Source organism: Molossus molossus, unplaced genomic scaffold (assembly GCF_014108415.1).
Source record: "Molossus molossus isolate mMolMol1 unplaced genomic scaffold, mMolMol1.p scaffold_m16_p_10, whole genome shotgun sequence".
In the NCBI taxonomy this organism is placed as follows: Eukaryota; Metazoa; Chordata; class Mammalia; order Chiroptera; family Molossidae; genus Molossus; species Molossus molossus.
Genome location: NW_023425345.1, coordinates 37,846,120 through 37,864,253, shown reverse-complemented (window position 1 = coordinate 37,864,253; position 18,134 = coordinate 37,846,120). Strand labels below are relative to the sequence as shown.

The 18,134-nt window shown below is 38.3% G+C and overlaps 1 protein-coding gene across 8 annotated transcripts in view; it reads right to left on the bottom strand.

Moving 5' to 3' along the window:
* Nucleotides 1–439: 439 nt before the first annotated feature.
* CCDC91 (coiled-coil domain containing 91) overlaps nucleotides 440–18,134 on the bottom strand; it is a 273,314-nt gene continuing 255,619 nt past the window's right edge. For 7 of the 8 annotated variants that reach the window (XM_036251940.1, XM_036251939.1, XM_036251941.1 and 4 more), the window contains one exon: nucleotides 440–1,804. In XM_036251940.1, the coding sequence (XP_036107833.1) occupies nucleotides 1,694–1,804 (111 nt within the window). In that variant the 3' untranslated portion in view covers nucleotides 440–1,693. The remainder of the gene's footprint in view (nucleotides 1,805–18,134) is intronic. The other variant, XM_036251943.1, reaches the window with a different exon arrangement.

The following is an 18,134-nucleotide window of genomic DNA, read 5'->3' as shown; positions in this document are numbered from 1 at the left end:
CTATTTCTGGATCTTAGTCTCCTAGATCCTAGTTTGTGACTAGTCACTGCTTCATTTTCATATAAATCATGAGTTAAGTTGTAAAATAGCCTATCATTTTAAATTTGATGACAGAGTCAAGTGATTTAAAACATGACCACAATACTGTGTTGTTGGCCCTCCCTTTTTCTATGTTGCATTTCAGGTCAGTGGCCTGCTTACCTTAATTTCTCATTTAAATTTGCAAGAGAAAACTAGTTATTCCCATTTAAAGACTCTTAGTAAATATTATTGTAAATATTTAGGTATATATTAAAAAATCAACCATAAGTACATAAGTTTGAGTAAGAAAAAATTTTTAAAGAATTAACTTAAAAAAAGAAAGGATTGGAAAATAAATAAGTTTTTGAAGCTTTTTATTAGACTGATAAATCCCAGAAAAGTATAAAGCCCATGAAAGTAGACGCATTTCAAAAACAAGACAAAATGTTTGCATAATTTTAATGACAACATTCACTTTTGATGTTAAAAAAAACCCTCCTGGTTTTGCACTGAAGCACACTGCTCATGAACTGAGTACATCCTCCCGCTTTTGCACTGAAACACACTGCTCATGAACTGAGTACATCCTCCCAGTTTTGCACTGAAGCACACTGCTCATGAACTGAGTACATCCTCCCAGTTTTGCACTGAAGCACACTGCTCATGAACTGAGTACATCCTCCCGCTTTTGCACTGAAGCACACTGCTCATGAACTGGGTACATCCTCCCGGTTTTGCACTGAAGCACACTGCTCATGAACTGAGTACATCCTCCCGCTTTTGCACTGAAGCACACTGCTCATGAACTGAGTACATCCTCCCGGTTTTGCACTGAAGCACACTGCTCATGAACTGAGTACATCCTCCTGATTTTGCACTGAAGCACACTGCTCATGAACTGGGTACACCCTCCCGGTTTTGCCTGAAGCACACTGCTCATGAACTGAGTACACTCTGAAATTCTGGGAAAGAATTTTGCATCTCTTATGTGAACCTGACTTCAAAGAAATGGTTAAGTTACATTCCCTTTCTAGAGATTAAGTTCATGGTAGGTTTCATTTGAAAATGGACTTTATTCATTGTGACTCTGTAGAAATAGGAAATAAGCATATATCCCACACATACTCCTTTAAGTGGTACATCAGATCAAAGTTGAATTAATAATTTTTAGTGTTTTCAATTGTTACCAATGAAAACAGATCCCAATATAAAAAGGAAGTGTGGTAATATGAGAAGGAGATGATGAAATCCATGCCGTTTTTATCCTCAAAGTCAAATAAATGCACGGTGACATTCTAGAATCTCATCAAGAGTCATCATCAAGCAACAGGTAAAGATATTTAGTACCTCTGCCAAATACAATATAACAGGCCACCAGAAGCTATAAAGTTTACCTAATTAACTTCTGTAATGTGACAACTTTTAGTGTCTTTTGAGTCACCATACTTTCTGCTGCTGCTGCTCCTCCTACTAAAATAATAGCGCACATAAAGGAGAAAAAAAAATAAATAAATTAGACTCGTTTTAAATATTGTCTTGTTTTATCCTTGAAGTGGAAATCGATTATCCAAGGTTTGAAAGAAAACAAAAGCCTCTTTACAATTCGCAGCGTGTATTTTAGAGGTCTAATGATTTATCCATTGCCAGTGTGGGGTAGCCTGTCGGGTTCTCTTTATTCAATGTCGACTGGTTCTGTAGCTATCAAAGCACTTAACTGTTTCTGAGCACAGGAGAGGAACAGTTCCAAACTGGACAGGCTTCTTTGGCGGATGACTTGATCAAGCTGTTGATTTTTTTTTAAGAGAGAGAGAGAAATAGAACAAAAAAATACACTTAGTTAAGGGATAAAGAATATTATGTCACTAAAGTTCACTTGAAAATCCTTTTCAGATGATGATTTAGAAAATCAAAGAGTGCCTTAAATAAACTCAGAGACATTGTAGTCACTATTTCTGGACTATTATCTAAGATGAGATTATAATTATTACAACTGATGTTACTGTTCAGTTATTGGAGAAATACCATATATTTCATCAGAGTGATTTAAAAATATATAAGATAGTGTAAAATGTTAGTTCTTAATGAATATACAGATCAAACATCCTTTTACTTTCACAAAGACCATATAAATAAAACAGACGCAAACAATAAGGAATGTACAGCACAGGAAGACAGTGTAATCACATCACACACAGGGTTCAGTGGGCAAAGAACAAGGGAGGAGATAAACAAGTCTCTGGAATTAGAGAAAGTTCTTGGAAAAGCTGTACTTTGAGAAATACGTGAGATCGTTGAAACTTATTTGACTTGGTCTTCCTGCTGAGTTAGAGATTTTTTATTAGGATTTGAAAAATGGTTCAATAACAAATTTAGAGTAAACAAGAGGTTTAAAAATGAGTCATCTATAATAAAGAACTTTGAGGATTATCAAATACATCAATAAAAGTTTTTAACTCTTCTCCCCTAAAAATGTGCCCATAGTATAAAATAACCAGTGACAACACAGTGCCTAGAGTTACAAAACAATGAAGGAAGCCAAGTAAATTCCATTTCATAACATATACCTGTGATATTTATATAAAAGTTGACATGCTCTTCGCACAAATTCCCATCAACATTAAATAAAAAAAAAAGAAAAATCCAAACAAGAATTCTGTGTAAAATTACACTTCCATAACCCACTGATATTCAAAATGGAAAACTGGAAGATTAATATTTCAAAGTATCCTAAGAATTAATGAAAAAGAATGTACTATATTGAGCAAAATGCTCATGTAAAAGATTGAACAATACTAAGATTCCCTTGAATTTTATATTTTGGGATTTTAACATATGTACAGAAATACGATTTCTGCTTATCCCTTTTCTTCATTTTTGTTTTTTCTTCTCCTCTCAAATGATACCATTTGGGGAATGTATACGTTCTTGCTATAAACCTCCATTCAACTAGACAGTTCACTGCTATAAACCCCAACCTTGCCTGTCTTGCTGACGAACGCACTCCCACACCTAGAAGAGGGTATGGCACATGTTAGACACTCATAAAATATTTCCTGAGATTCAATCAATCAATGCATATTTAAGCGTAAGAGAGCAAGGTGATCTACTAGAAAATGATGTGCACTTTTAATCCTTAAAGTAAAACTTGCTGAAACTAATCTAAATTATATGTAGAGATTAAAGTTGAATTTTAAAAAGTTTTATTTTAATATATGTAAAACAGACTGAAATCTAAATATTTGCAGTTTTTAAATTATTTTGCACTTGGCCCAAACTCAAATAATAGAGAAGACTGTACCAACACCACCCACTTCCATCCCATGCTGTGCACTTCTGAATGCTTTTCAGCATTTAAAGGCTGGATTTTTAAAACTCTTGGTTCAGGTCTTATGATCATAACTATGGAAGGATCACACAATCATTTAGGTCTACTGTCATTACTGGAAATTTTCCCTATCTCATTTTTAAGCAATGGCTTGATTGTATTCCATGATTTATTTAGCTATATTCCCACTGACAGACGTGTTTATTGCAATTTTGTCTTGTTTTAAAAGCACCAAAGAAATTTACAACCTGAGTCCAGTCCCTTCAGAAGATGTTTAAAGGTTTCTCTTGGACAGATACTGATACGTGGAATTTCTAGGTCATAAGATTTGCATATTTTAAATTGTGATAGATATTAGCAAACTGTTTTCCAGAGTGTGGGTACTAGTTTATCAGTCCCAATGTGTAAGAGGACCACTTTGCCCCGTGTTCTTCTTTTAAATGTTTGCATAATTTTTCATTATCTATTTATAATTTAAGATATATAATACATATTTAATTATTTATTTACAAATTATTCTATTACTAGACTTTGGGATTGCTCCCAATCTTTTGCTGTAATCGTTAACGCTGTCGACATCCTTCCACATAGACCTCTGTGTGTTTATGCTAGCAGATCTTGAGACACTGCCTGAGCCATAGAATATGTCCCCTGCAACGTTACCTCTATTATAAATAAAGTTTCCAAATAAGCATGAATCTGTTCCCATAGACAATTCACCTATCCTTACAGAAATATAAGGCTGGGTTAATTACTACAACTTTATAATAAATCTTAATATATCACATTTTAACAACCACATTAACAACCATACCATCCAATATTTCAGATGAATATAAATTAGTAAACACTTGTAATAAAAGCAAAAAAACCACGCAGAGTTCAAATCTAGAACTCTAGATGAGTTACATCTAGAGGCTATCCTATTTCCAAGGCAAGGAAAACATGCAATCAAAACTGAGGACAGTTGTACCTGGAGTTTTATTTGGAAGGTGGTATCAGGCAGGATGAGATACATAGGAGGTGGCTTCATGGGTGTTTGTTTTACTAATATGTTTCATGACTTCTGTGTGCTGGTTAACAATCCAAAGTCTTTTAGAAGCCCCCTAGAACAATCAGGGGTTCCACTGAAAACAATCTGGATGTACTATCTTAGAATGCATGGATGTTATATACAGGAGAAACTTTTCTCCTTTTGAAAAAGTATATAGCACAAACTCATGATGTGTACCTAGCATTCAACCTATGATTGTTGCTAAGTAACCATAATCATCTGGATTTATGTATTCAGAATGAATCTGTAATTAAAAAAGTAAGCAAAGATATGTATAAGGACAAGTTTAATAGGGTTTTTTTGGTACATGCCCCTAGCGGGAACCGAACCCGGGACTCTCTGGTCTGCAGGCTGACGCTCCAACTGCTGAGCCAAACTGGCCAGGGCTAACAGATTTTTATTTAAGCATCTCAAGTGCTTTTCTCTTGCTTGTGTCAGGAGTGGCCCTTCAATCGGCACCCATAAGATGACGGGCATACTGCTTTTGGGTTCGGACAGCTGCGAGGCTCACTGCACTCCTTTGACCATGCCTCCCCAGAAACGAAATGGTTTATTAAAACAATCCTTAGTAAACAGGGACTCAACACTTTCAGATGCAATGAGGTGACACTGATACCGTGTGAGGGTAAGATAAATTGGGCCATCACAGTACTAAGCTTCCAATTGGGTCCTTCCTGGGCATGGTACGTAAGATTGTGTCTGTGAGGGGGAATGCTTGAGACCTTTCTCTTCAATGGTGAATTCCTCTCTCTGAAACAAGTACATCAAACTGATGTTCTTGGCAAATTACTGAATTTCAACAGTTTCTGTTTTATTAGGCATGACCTTATTATCCTTTATTGAAGTAAGAAGAATTTCAGGAAAATATTCAACTCTTTTTGCCCCTCAGAAACTAGGGCTTAGTTCTGTATTTGTGGCTTTCATTTCAAAGTGAATCAAAGATTTGTATTCTGTGACTTCATATTGGCAGTACTATATCCAGAGTAGTGGTGGCAAACATTTTTGGGTATGGGTTTACAATCTCCTCTTAATAGCGTAGCTCTAACTGCTTTGTTTTCCCTTCCATTTTCTGTTGCTTCAGCTGCTATTCAGCTCTTTCAGACACCTGGAAAAAAAACTGGAAATTCGAAGTCTCTCAAACAAACACTGGAGCTTTATAAATCTTTTCCCCCCTGTCCTTATCATCTCTTCAGTTAACTGGTATCCTGCTGAAAACAACTGGGAAGCATACTACTTGCTAAAAGTTAATATTTATAAGCTTAGGAGGAAAAAAAGAGCATATGACTTCCCAATAATTCCCTATCTTAGATGTATCTTTCCATTAGAATTTCATGCCACAGCAAAAGAAAAACAAAACATCTCTAGACCTTTGCTTTTATTCCCTCATCACCACAACATAATATGATGGATGGTGAATTTATACTGATCTCAAGTACAAAATTCAAAATCAATGACAAACAAATATGGCTTATTTTAATGAGACTGTTAAGAACACTTATATTTTGATTTGAGGAGACAAACAAATGGACAGAGAATGGTACTGTAAAGAATAACAAAGTGGGGTGGAGGAGTTGACAGAGACTCAGGCAGTCTCTCTGTGGGTAGGATGACTGGAGAAGACCACTGGAGAAGATGGTAATGAAGGGACATGGCTGAACTGAGGGAGGAAAGGAACAAAGCAAAAACTCCAGGAAAGAAAATTTTAAGACAGATGAAACTGCAAGAGAAAAATCCAAAATGCAGGTCAGACTTGGTTTGGCTGAGTACTGACAATAAATACAATGAGAATGGAGCAAAATGGGCAGGGAGGGAACTAATAGGAGAGAGGGTCAGAGAAGTGGATGGTGGCCTGACCATGCAGGGCAACCCAGGTCATGGGGAGAGTTTTCAGCAAGAGTATGACCGTGTGTTTGGAAACTATCCCACTTGGTACTGGGAGCAGCAGACTGCAGGGGCTCAAGAGTGGAAGGAGAAGAGCCAATGGAAGACTTCTGGTCTGGGAAAGATGTCAGGTTAACCAAACTGCTGGCAGTGGAGCCTAACGGCAGGTCAGATTTGGGACATATTTTGATAGGACCAACTTGAGTTGCTGATGGATTAAGAGTGTGGATGAAAAAAGAAATGAAGGTAATTCTTAGAATGATGAGACCATTTACTGAGATACGATGAACTGGAGCTAGAGTGAGTTGACCAGAGGAAAATTAGTTTTGTTCTGAATATAGTTAGTTTGCCTAATCCTATTCAATATGTTGGACATACTGGATTATAAGAGCCTACAATTTAGGGGAAAGATCAGGGCTAGAAATATAAATTTGGAAATCATCTGCATACAGAAAGCACAGATGAGATTACCTATGGAATGAGTGTAGATAAAAAAGAAGGGGTCAGAAGACTAAGCCCTGGGGCACTCTAAAACCTGATCTGGTAAAGGAGCATGGGATAGGAGGTTAGACAGGTAAATAGTGTAATGGTTGACTTGTATTCCACATAAGGATACATTCAAATTCTAACCTCCAAACTTATGAATGTGACTTTATTTGGAAGTAGGATCTTTGCAGGTATAATTAAGATGTAACTTAAGATGAGTTCATCACATGGCCCCTAAATCCAATCACTGGTGTCCTCATAAAAAGAGACCTAGAATAACAGACATAGGAAAAAACAACACCATGTGAAGAAGGAGGCAGAGATTGGAGTGATGCATCTGTAAACCAGGGAATGCAAAAAATTGCCAGCAACACCAGAAACTGGAGAGAGACGTGGAACAGATGTGCCCTAGAGCCTTCAGAGAGAGCCAACACCCGGTTCTGGACGTCTAGCCTGGAGAACTGAGCAGGAATAAGTTCCTGTTGTTTGTGGTCCTTTGTTACAGCAGCCCTGGGAAATGACTAAAAACAATTTTTCCAGATTGCTGAGGTCCTTATATACCAGAGTAGTGTTTCCCGCAATGTATTACACACCATTTCTAGGTATAAGGTGTTTTGTTTAAAAATAAATAAATAAATAAATAAGCAAACAAATGTTTTTCTTTAGTCAAGTAAATTTGGGAAATGCAGGATTAAAAGGTTTCTTTTCCACAGAACTTCTCAGAGCTTCTGTGCTAAGCAGCACTGTGCATTGCAACAACGGTTGTATGGTATAGATAACATCTATTACTTTAAACCTTGGAATCATGTGTGCATATGTGTAGAAAGTATACTGTGAAAAATGCTCCAGAAATCCTTTTCTCTTGAGAACTACTCTAGACTCAAAACAAATTGTTACTGTTGGGAGAAGACCACACCGATTAGGTTTCCCTTTAATAATAAGCAATCCTGAAGTTTTAATGCAAGAGATTTGAGACTGCTTAGTCTAACCTCTACACTTTACAGTTGTGGAAAGCTGATGCTCCGAGTGGTTAAGAGACCGATTTTGCAAACCCAGTACGTCCTCCTACATTAAAAAAATACACTTCTTTAAAATTTATTTAAATGTATTAACCTGAGTTTAATCTTTTCTTAAGAAACTACTGTGTATGATGGCCTCACTAAGTTTCTCACAATGAAAAGATAAGACATCCCTGGAGTACTAGCATGACTACCACAATGGTGCTGAGAGTTATTCTGGGTGAGATGACATGACTACCCTTACTCTTGCTGTTGACATGAAGCAAGTGAACTATGGATCCATTTTTAAACTTAATATACAAACATAATTATAATTGCTTGGTTCCACTGTATGATATCACCATATTACGGGCTGATGAATGTGAAGATGAACAAGTCATTTTTGAGGGGTGATTGTTTTTATTGTAATATTTAAATATTTCCTCTCTAAATACCACCATCTTTACTTTTCTCCTGTATCCTCAAATTCTGTTTCTCATCATTTCAGCCTCAGAAAATGTAGACTTATCTGTGACATTACTGGTTGCACTAATGGAGAGTCTATAGTATCTACTTTGTTACTGATACAATAACGATAAAGAATTTCTCCTTTAAAGTAGTCTTGTCTTTATATTTTCAGATAAAGAATTGCAAAAGGGATATATTGTATATAAAATTTAAATTTAGACATGAAATTAAATTTAGATGTGAAACTCCTCGTTGGGAATATACCTATGCCATAACTGTAAATCATACTGAAAGAGACTTCGCACCAACTTCAGGATAACAACATGAAATACATGTTTAAAATGACTCTGACTAAAAGATTCAATATAGGTAGGGCAGTGGTTTGAACTAATGTAGTGCCAATAGCCTCAACTTTGAACTTCAGAAAATATAAGCCTAACCTCTTTATCAGAATATTTATAGGCCTTCATTCACGTCCCATAAAGACTTTCAATCCAGAATTCACATATCCTGTTCTTTTTGAAAATACTTTTCAACTCGAAAGTATATTACAAGTCTATCTGACTATACAGTTAAAGAATGTCAACATACAAAGAAGCTGTGTAACTTTCCAGCCTGCACAAGATGAATTACAGATGCTGTTTTGGAGTCAATGAAAAACGGGCATAGAGTCTTAAACCCTACTGGCCACAACTTGAAGACCATGTTTTTTGTTTGTTTATTTGTCTTGTTTTTTTTGTTTTAAGATGTCTTAGGGTAAGTAAATTCACTGCTTTTGAATCATCTAAAATAAATTCTACATATTTGGGCAGTTCTGCCATTTTATTCCAAACTACCATAGAATCCACTGGGAAATGGGAATACTCATTTTTGCTCCTAACTCACTCCTCTGGGCAGAATAAAGCAGTAGGCGCTCCAGACTCCAGTGTGCAGGCACACCGCCATGGGGGACAGTCTTATTCAGTATCACACGTTAACAACAGCAGTTGGCCGGGGAGGATTCGCTATAGTACTGCGTGAAGATTTTACTTTTACTTGCCTGGTAGCAGGCGCTCCTTTCTCTAGTATAAGCTTCCATATGTGAAATTTGGTGAATGTGAAAAGAAAAGAATTCTGGTAACAACTGCTTTACTCCTAATTCAGACAAAGAAAAATCGAAGAAGTTCCAAAATACTTTAAAGAAAGAAAGCTTAGATTGAGGAAAATTGTAGAAAAAAGGTAAAGGCAGATGAAATTGTATAGTAGTTACACAGAAATCCTACCATAGTGTTCTGATCCAAGGATTGGATTTACCTATTAATACATTCACATCCAACTTTCTTGAGTTCAATTGCTAGTAAAGAATTTATCTCAAATATAAAATGCACCAATTGTGGCAAGAGGGACTAGCTGATGTTAATATGACATGACACATAAAGTTTTTAATACAATTTGTTACTGTTCCCAAACCATGAACAACCATTTAGTATGTTATTTTTTTGAGATTTTGTTTAGTGCATATATTGCAATATGTAGGATAGCTTTTTGCAAATTAAATTAGCATAAAGATCCCAAACAGATACTATTAAATAAAAAACTGTTCAAGTAATAAACACAAACAGTTGTGTTTTTATCAATTTGACTTTTAAAGATTTTAGCAATTCGCCCTGGCCAGTTTGGCTCAGCGGATAGAGCGTCGGTCTGCAGTACAGAGACCCAGGTTCGGTTCCCGCTAAGGGCACGTACCTCGGTTGCAGTTTGTCCCCGGCCCTGGTTGGTCGTGAGGGTGGCACCACTCGATGTGTCCCTTCACATCGATGTCTCTCTCTCTCTCTCTCTTCCTCTCTCTCCCTCCTGCTCTATCTGAACAAAGAATGAAAAAGTGTCCTCGGGTGAGGATAAAAAAATAATAATAATAAAATAAAGATTTTAGCAATTCTTTTGTGTCCATCGAAGGAACAGTATCTGCAAATTACTATCTATTTCCCCTTTGGATGTGACTTTCAGCAACATAAATATTATCTCATTTTGGAGTAGAAGAAAGAATTATATGACCTCTTGGGTTCTTGTCTTCCTGTGCTATCTTCAAATTCTTAAATGACTTATATATTTTCTCTTATAAGTTTCAATTTACAAAAACAGGCGAGGGACTGTCCACAAGTCTCATTCTTGAGCTCTCTGCACACACATATTGAACTGATTTACAGAGCATGACGAATAATCCTGTAATGCTGGAGTACGTCTGATCTTTTCTGTTTTGAATAGTGTTACTAATTCTTGATTGGTCGTGTTCGATACCTCCTAAGCATAGGCGAACCACCTAATGTGCTGTGTTAGTTGTCTATTACTGTGTAACAAAGCACCCCAAATGAGTTGTTGGCTGGGCTGTAGTTAACTCAGTGTTCAACTGGGAAAGAACCTGCTTCCAAGCTCATTCAGTGGTTGTCTACAGGCCTCATGACATCCACTTCCAGCGCAGCGTGTGTGAGCCTCTCCATAGGTTGCCTAATAATACGGCAGCTGACTGCACCCAAAGCAAGCAATCCGAGAGAGAGTGAGCACACCAACAGAGTGAGAGAGCACCCAACACAGAAGCCGTAATCTTTTAGTAACCCAGTGTCACTCAGTCCCTCCCACTCAAGCGCAAGGGGAGGAAATTATGTAAGTGCAGGGCATCACTGGGAAACATCTACTGTGTATTACCTTCTTCTTTTTAAAAAAAAATTTTTTTTTAATCCTCACTCGAGGACATTTTTTGATATATTTTGAACAGATAGAGTGGGAGGGAGAGAGAAACATAGACATGAAAGGGACACATTGAGTGGTTGCCACCCACACGACCCAACCAGGGCCGGGGACAAACTGCAACCGAGGTACGTGCCCTTAGCGGGAACCGAACCCTGGTCTCTCTGGACCGCAGGCCAATGCTCCAACCGCTGAGCCAAACCAGCCAGGGCTTACCTTCTTTTTATTCTCTCGAAACTCTATGAATGTGGCCAGAGACTTAGAGACGTTCTAACTTGCCCATGTGGCCAGGCCAGGATTCAAATCCAGGTGTGCATGACTCCAAACCTATTCCCTAAACCACACTACTACACTGTCTTCTCAGATAAGAACTTCAGTTATGGCTGGGGGCCTTGGCACAATATCTGTTTTGCTGTAAATACGTAGGGGTTTCTTGCATTGCATACACTGGTCCCATACCTGTCAGGATGCCAAAAGCCCTGTAGATATAGTCATTGAAACATGTAATTATCTTCTCTTCCTAAACAGTAAGTTCAGAAAAATTTCTGTTATATTAACATACAAATGGTTCCCTGAAATGCAACAGAAGCATTTAAAGAAAAACTGGCATGTTAAATACATCATGCCTTAAAGAAGCTGTCAACGTCAGTGGCTATACATTAAAACAATAGACTGCTTCCTTAAGGCCCTTATGAAGAGGGAAAAGGTTCCTGACGGCAGTGTGTGGGGCGGATCCCACCTTGCGGTACCTTGGAGCTCAGACTATCTGCTTGCGTATTTCCACGCCCCCACTGCCGAGGGGACTGCGCGTTCACAGGTGTGCGCTGCGCCACGGCTGGGATGCGACCTGATTCCCATCAGGAAATCCCTGGCATCCAAACTGAACCAAGGGAACACGGCACCATTTACTCCAATGAAAGTTAGTGTGACTGCCCTTTTTCCTCTCGTTCTCAATAAACACGGTTGCTCTTCCTCGTCGTTCAGGATTTTACGGTGTGTGCTTCATCATTAAAACCTTATTAAAAAGAAACAATACCATCTGTCTGGCACATTTTAAAACAGATTCATCCTACTGAGGGAACCAAGTGGAAAACACCCTGTCAGTCCTCTTAAAATCCATTGCTGCCTCCCAGCTGGATGGAGAAATGTAAGAAAATCCTAGCCATCCTCCTTGTAAACAAGTAAAGGAGGTGTGCTTTCAATTAAGAAAGTTAAATATGGCTATTATTTCCTAAATATGGAAACAGCACCTGCTCAAATAGAAGAGGCTAAAAATAATTAAGATTATACACCAAACAGAGGCCACAAGAAGTCAGGGATTATGGCAAAGCCCTAGAGTTCTTTCCCTGAGATCCACCCTTCATTTCTTTCTTTTACCAGCCAAAGTACCGCTTAGTTCTAGGAACAGTGTGAATATCTTCAAGCCATCATTCCCAAGACTCCCTTCCAGCTGGGGGCCGCTCAAGAGATGGGAATGGAAGAGACTGTGTCAGATCTCCAAGAGAGCTCCTTAAGCATGGGACAGACATCACGCCTAAATTCTTCCTCCTTCTTCTGCATCTTTCATTCTTCCTTTCCCTTCCTTCACAAACGAGTTCAGTGGAGCTCCACCTGCCATTCTGTAGCCTTAATAATGTGAGCTGGTGCCAAAGACAGAAGGATCCTGAATCCTTTTCACTTTGTTAGGCTTCCAAACTAGCTCTAAACTGCTTACCTCTGGACTTCCTTATGCCACTGTATTGCTAGTTCCTGTTACCAGGAGGCAAACACAAATCCTAGTGACAAAGGTACAAACTTTATACTGTGTGTGTCTACTAATACACCAGAAACCAAAATTTACTTCTTAGAGTATAAACTCAAGAACTCAAGAATAAGCTCAAAATGTTAAGTGAATGAGAGACAAATTTTTGACGAGTTGAAAATTTTAATTTTAATTTGGTTGAAAACAAAAACGAATGGAATACAATCTCCTGTAATAGCTTCATGAGTAGAAGAAGGGTAAGAGATCAAAATAAAACGGTCACAATGCTCAGGTCATGCTGATCACCTGATGTTGGTGTGCAGGCTGCATGGGCACGTGCTTCCTTCCTCCCTGTGCTCTGCGGCACAGGGCATTTGCATTCATAAACTAACAGTTAAACAGAAAACAATGCCTAGAAACCCCATATAATTGAGATGGATTTAAAACTGTAGCAATAATTTTGTCCAACCAAACAAGTTAGCTTATGAGTCTGGAAAGAAATATACAGTTCCTAATGAATTAAAACATAAATATTATGTATAAATTATGATGGTAGTTGTTATACCCAGTAGACTCCAAGCTAATTTTCAGATTAACTTTGATAAGCAGACAGGACTTTATGGCATGTATATATTTATATCGAATCTCCACCAGTTTTATAACTCATTATATGGTGCTCATTTTCCATTTACCATGATTTTTAACAATACATATAATTTAAGTTGCCACAAAACACTTAACAAAAAAGAGTAATTTAGCCCTTGCTGGTTTGGCTCAGCGGTTAGAGCATCGGCCTGCGGTCTGGAGAGACCGGGGTTCAGTTCCCGCTAAGGGCACGTACCTCTGTTGCAGTTTGTCCCCGGCCCTGGTTGGGTCGTGTGGGTGGCAGCCACGTGATGTGTCCCTTTCACATCCATGTCTCTCTCTCTCTCTCTCTCCCCCTCCCACTCTACCTGAACAAAATATTGAAAAAATGTCCTCAGGTGAGGATTTAAAAAAAAAAAAAAGGAGTAATTTAAACTGATAAATATTTCAGTGTAGAGTGGGTAGAACCAAACCATTCTGATTAAGATAGAAAAAGTCATCTCAACAACAAAACAATAGCATTGATAGCTAATACTGAAAGCGGACACTTATATGCCAGGGAAGACTGTGGGCACTTTACGTGTGCTAACCCATTTAATTCTCATAACAATCGTATGTGAAGCAGGCGCTATCATTTTTTTTTTAATGTATTGATTTTAGACAGAGAGAGATAGGGAGAGAAACATTAATTTGTTATTCCACTTATTTCTGCATTCTTTTATTGCTTCTTGTATGTGCCCTGACTGGGGACTGAACCCTAAACCTTGGTGTATCAGGACAATGCTCTAACCAACTGAGCTACCCTACCAGGGTGATGTAGGCACTATCTTTATCTCCATTTTACAGATGAATAAAAAGTGGAGAGGTTAAAGTACTTTCCTGTTTATATATCTAGAAAATAACACAGTTCAGTTTTAATCCAGGAAATCTGATTAAAAAACCCACACTCCTAATCATATACTTCTCTCACTAATATGCTCAAATGTTAATGTTATAAGGCTTTTTCATGGAACAACCCAATAATGTTAAACAAATGAAAGGAAGAAAAGGCCAACAATTTTTTCTCTTCCTTTCTTTCAAAATTTGTGGGAAACTTGCAAAGCAGAATTGGTTGAATTTCGGGTAGAAATTTCATAAATTGATGGGCCATAGGCCAGAGATACCTGTGAAGCTGGTATAAAGCTATTATGTAACTTTTGTTTCTATTTCAGTTATTCACTCTCCTTGTCAACTAAGGAACACTGACCTGCCGTACTAGTTATTTGGGGATCCAAAACAAGCCAACGGTTATAAACTACAATCCATACGGAACTGATAAATTTTATCAACTGACAAATCAATTGATAAATAATTCCCATTTAAAATTCTCATTTCTCACCCATATTTATAGTTAAGAAAGGTTCAGAAGAAAATCTAGCAAAATTAGTTAACATGTTTTATGTAACCAGTCTTTACCAAACAACACAATAGATGCATTGGAACTAGGCAGAAGAATGAAGGTTGGGGAATAACTTTCTTCAAGGAAAAGAAGTTATCCATACATGCACAGTGCAGCTGAGATGCCCCGAAACACCACACGTAGCAGCAACACGGACATCTGCTCTTTCTGTGCTGACAGCACCTGAGGACCCAATTTGTCAAGGCAGTGAGTGCAGCCAATGCGTGAATACGTTCTTCCTTGTATTTTAATGTAAACAAATGACATTATACAAGGGAGTGGAAGGATCAAGTAATCTAAATGATGTGTGGTAAATCAAATGCAAACTATATATTTTTTTTGGTGGAGATATTTTATTGCACCTTTGGTGACTAGTTGTGGGTGACAGTCCCTCCACCTGGTGTAGGGCCCTGCTGAGGGGGCCATCTCCGCCCGGTCCCTGTAGCCCAGAAGCCAGACTGGACTGTGCCCCCAGGGCCTACTATGGAAAATGGCACAGTAGCTGGCCATGTTTACCTGTGATTACCAATAACGTAGTCATAATAAAGATAAGAAGTCTCGTTCTAACCACTCTTCGGAAGTGTGCAAAGCTGTTAGAGAACATAGTTTCGTTTTAGCCTTCAATAGTGCCGTCCGACTTTCCTCTGACAGTTTGCTCAATTCAGCAGATGAAAACTATCATCATATAGAAATTCCACAGTATAACCTATACAAAGGACTTACCACCTCATTTACTTTATAGGTGTTACTACACTTGAATGAAAAACTAAGATAGTTTTGTTGATGTACATTTAGATTTCTCCTAATTAAAAAACACTATGGACTTTAAAGTCTTCAGGAATACCAAGCTAGTGATGTCGAATATAATCACAGGCACTACAGATCTGTGACATGTAAACATGCCAAACTGGAACTCTAATCATATTCTCTGAGCACCTGACTACATGTGGGCCGCCCTAGGTGGTCCCTCCACATGGGCTAGTTTGAATTTCATCAGAGGATGGTGGACAGATTCCACAATGAGTGTTTCAAGAAAGAAAAAGATAGGAGGAAGCCGTAGTGCCTTGCGTGATCTGGCGTCAAAGCTGCACAGTGTGTGCCGTCACGCCACAGTGGGGCAGTCACAAAGGCCAGCCCAAGAGTCCGGGGCAGGGAACAAACTCTGCTTACTGGTGGGGAATGGCAAGAGAACATTGGACTGGGGCGCCACTGTGGCCAATTTTGGAAAGCACAACCTGCCAGCGGTCCTAATTAGATACTGCTTCTGAGCAATCTCGGTTTCCTGAGGTATTAATCCTATCTCCTGTTCAGACGACGGTGGGAGTCAGTCACGGCCTCAGTTACAAGAGGTAATCTGGCTCTCTGAATTGTAGTCAGGGAGAACGACTTCAATCTTTATGGGACTCAAAATGTAGGAAAAAGCAGGGCTGAAAAATAATACATTGAAGATTAGCAAAATAATAATAAAGATAATATATTTCAGGGACAAATTATTTTCTATTTTAGTCTTCCTCTCAACGAACCACTTGCAGTTGGATTTGCTTTATTTTTTAATAAAGGTAGAACTTCCTTAGAAATACATCACATTGTGTCTCCCTGAAAAATACACCCTTGCCTACACAGAACATTCCTGCCCCACTGTCTCAGGGAGCCTTCCTCAGCACGTAGGAAACAAGGAGAGATACAGGAGCACGCACGCCCTGGGACTACTGACTTTCCATAAATCCCATTCTTAATCCTGTGGGTTTATATTGCTCTGAGAGTTGAGAAGTATAAAAACTTTCCTAAAGCCTCAATGTAAATGTTTTCCTAATCCGATTAAAGCCACAAAACAGACCCAGATGAATGAGAAGGAAACTGAGCTGAAGAACTTTCCCTGACCCTGATACCATTGTCAGACTCGGCACTGACTTCATTGGTCAGCACTTCCCTCTCAGCATGGCATGGCTCAGGTGGGAAACCATCGCTCCAGCCTGCTCCTGTCCAGCACACTCAAGCCCAACCTGGATTCTGTTGTTCTCAAAGCTCTGGAGAGGTTTCTGAATATAAAATTTAAAGAATAAAGGTTGAAATACTGGGCATATAAAAAAATACACAAAACAACAGCAGTCTATTTAACTTGATTTTCTCTTTTTAAAGCTAAGATATAATATATTGTATATTTAAAAAAAGACATATAAAGCAGGAAGCAAAATTTCTCCCATCCCACCTCCCAGAGACAATCACCTTTGTCTTTTGCCATTTAACTATATTTTGTAATCCAACATACACAAAGAGCTACACAGTAAAATGTATTTAAATGTACAGGATCATATGGTTCAGAAGGTTTTGCAACCATAGCAACAAGTGCAGATAAAGATCATTCTTCTTAACGGATGCACAGTGTTCCATTGTAACATAATCCATTTAACCAGTCCCCTATTGGTGGGCATGAAGGTTGTTTCTAATTTTGAAAATATCAAAAAATAAAACTCTATTGTGTGAACATGTGCCATAGAATATTGAACAAACACATGACTTAGAATTTGATAAGGATTTACTGTTCAACTTTCTCTCGTCGTAAAGGACAGTTGAAAGGGAAGCAGAAGATGTTTAAGGATGTACACACAGAAGATGATATTCTATTTCGAAACATTCCAGTCAGTTCAAATGCGTTGGTAGTACATTTAGGGCACGGACTCTCGGTAATGAGACCCTTGGGAAAATGCAAGCACTCCTCCCGAATTCGATCTCAAGCCTCCCCACCACATTCCTGCTTTCACGTCAGCCTGCAATTGAGGCCGTCCGCCGCAGGCCAAACTAAACATTTGGGAACAAAAACTGTAATGACCTCCTTTTTGTTTGTTTTAAGTAATTTAAAAACATATGACATTCAGTAAAACAAAACAAAAAAAATTAGGATGTGGAAATAACTCTTAATAAATAGAAAACATCTTTCAAAGCAGTTTTTTTATTTTGGCTCTTCAGACATTATTCAGAGTAGGTATGAAGCTACCGGTGTAGAGTAGCATGGCCATTGGGGCAGCGATGGAAGAGGAGATATAAAATCTTTCAGAGATATTAGTGAAAACGCCCCCAACATAAAATCACCTAAATGCATGGGTAATGCATTTAGGCAGAACAAAGATTCCTTCAAATTCACTTTCCCCATCTCCATGCCTAGCCAAGTTTGCATGACTGACTCATGGGCATTCTAGTGAAACCTCAACAGATTGATTGTTATTGTTGTTGTTTTTAACCCTGCTTCACTCTATTTTAAGAAGAATAAAATAATGGTCTGTCCCTGAAGGCTTTCATATTAAACATGTCAAAGCACATTAATGATGATGTAAAAAGCACTTTGGTATGTTTAGCATGAAATACTTCAGTGTTAGAAAACTATTCTCTTCTTAAAACGCCAGATTGTTCTCAAA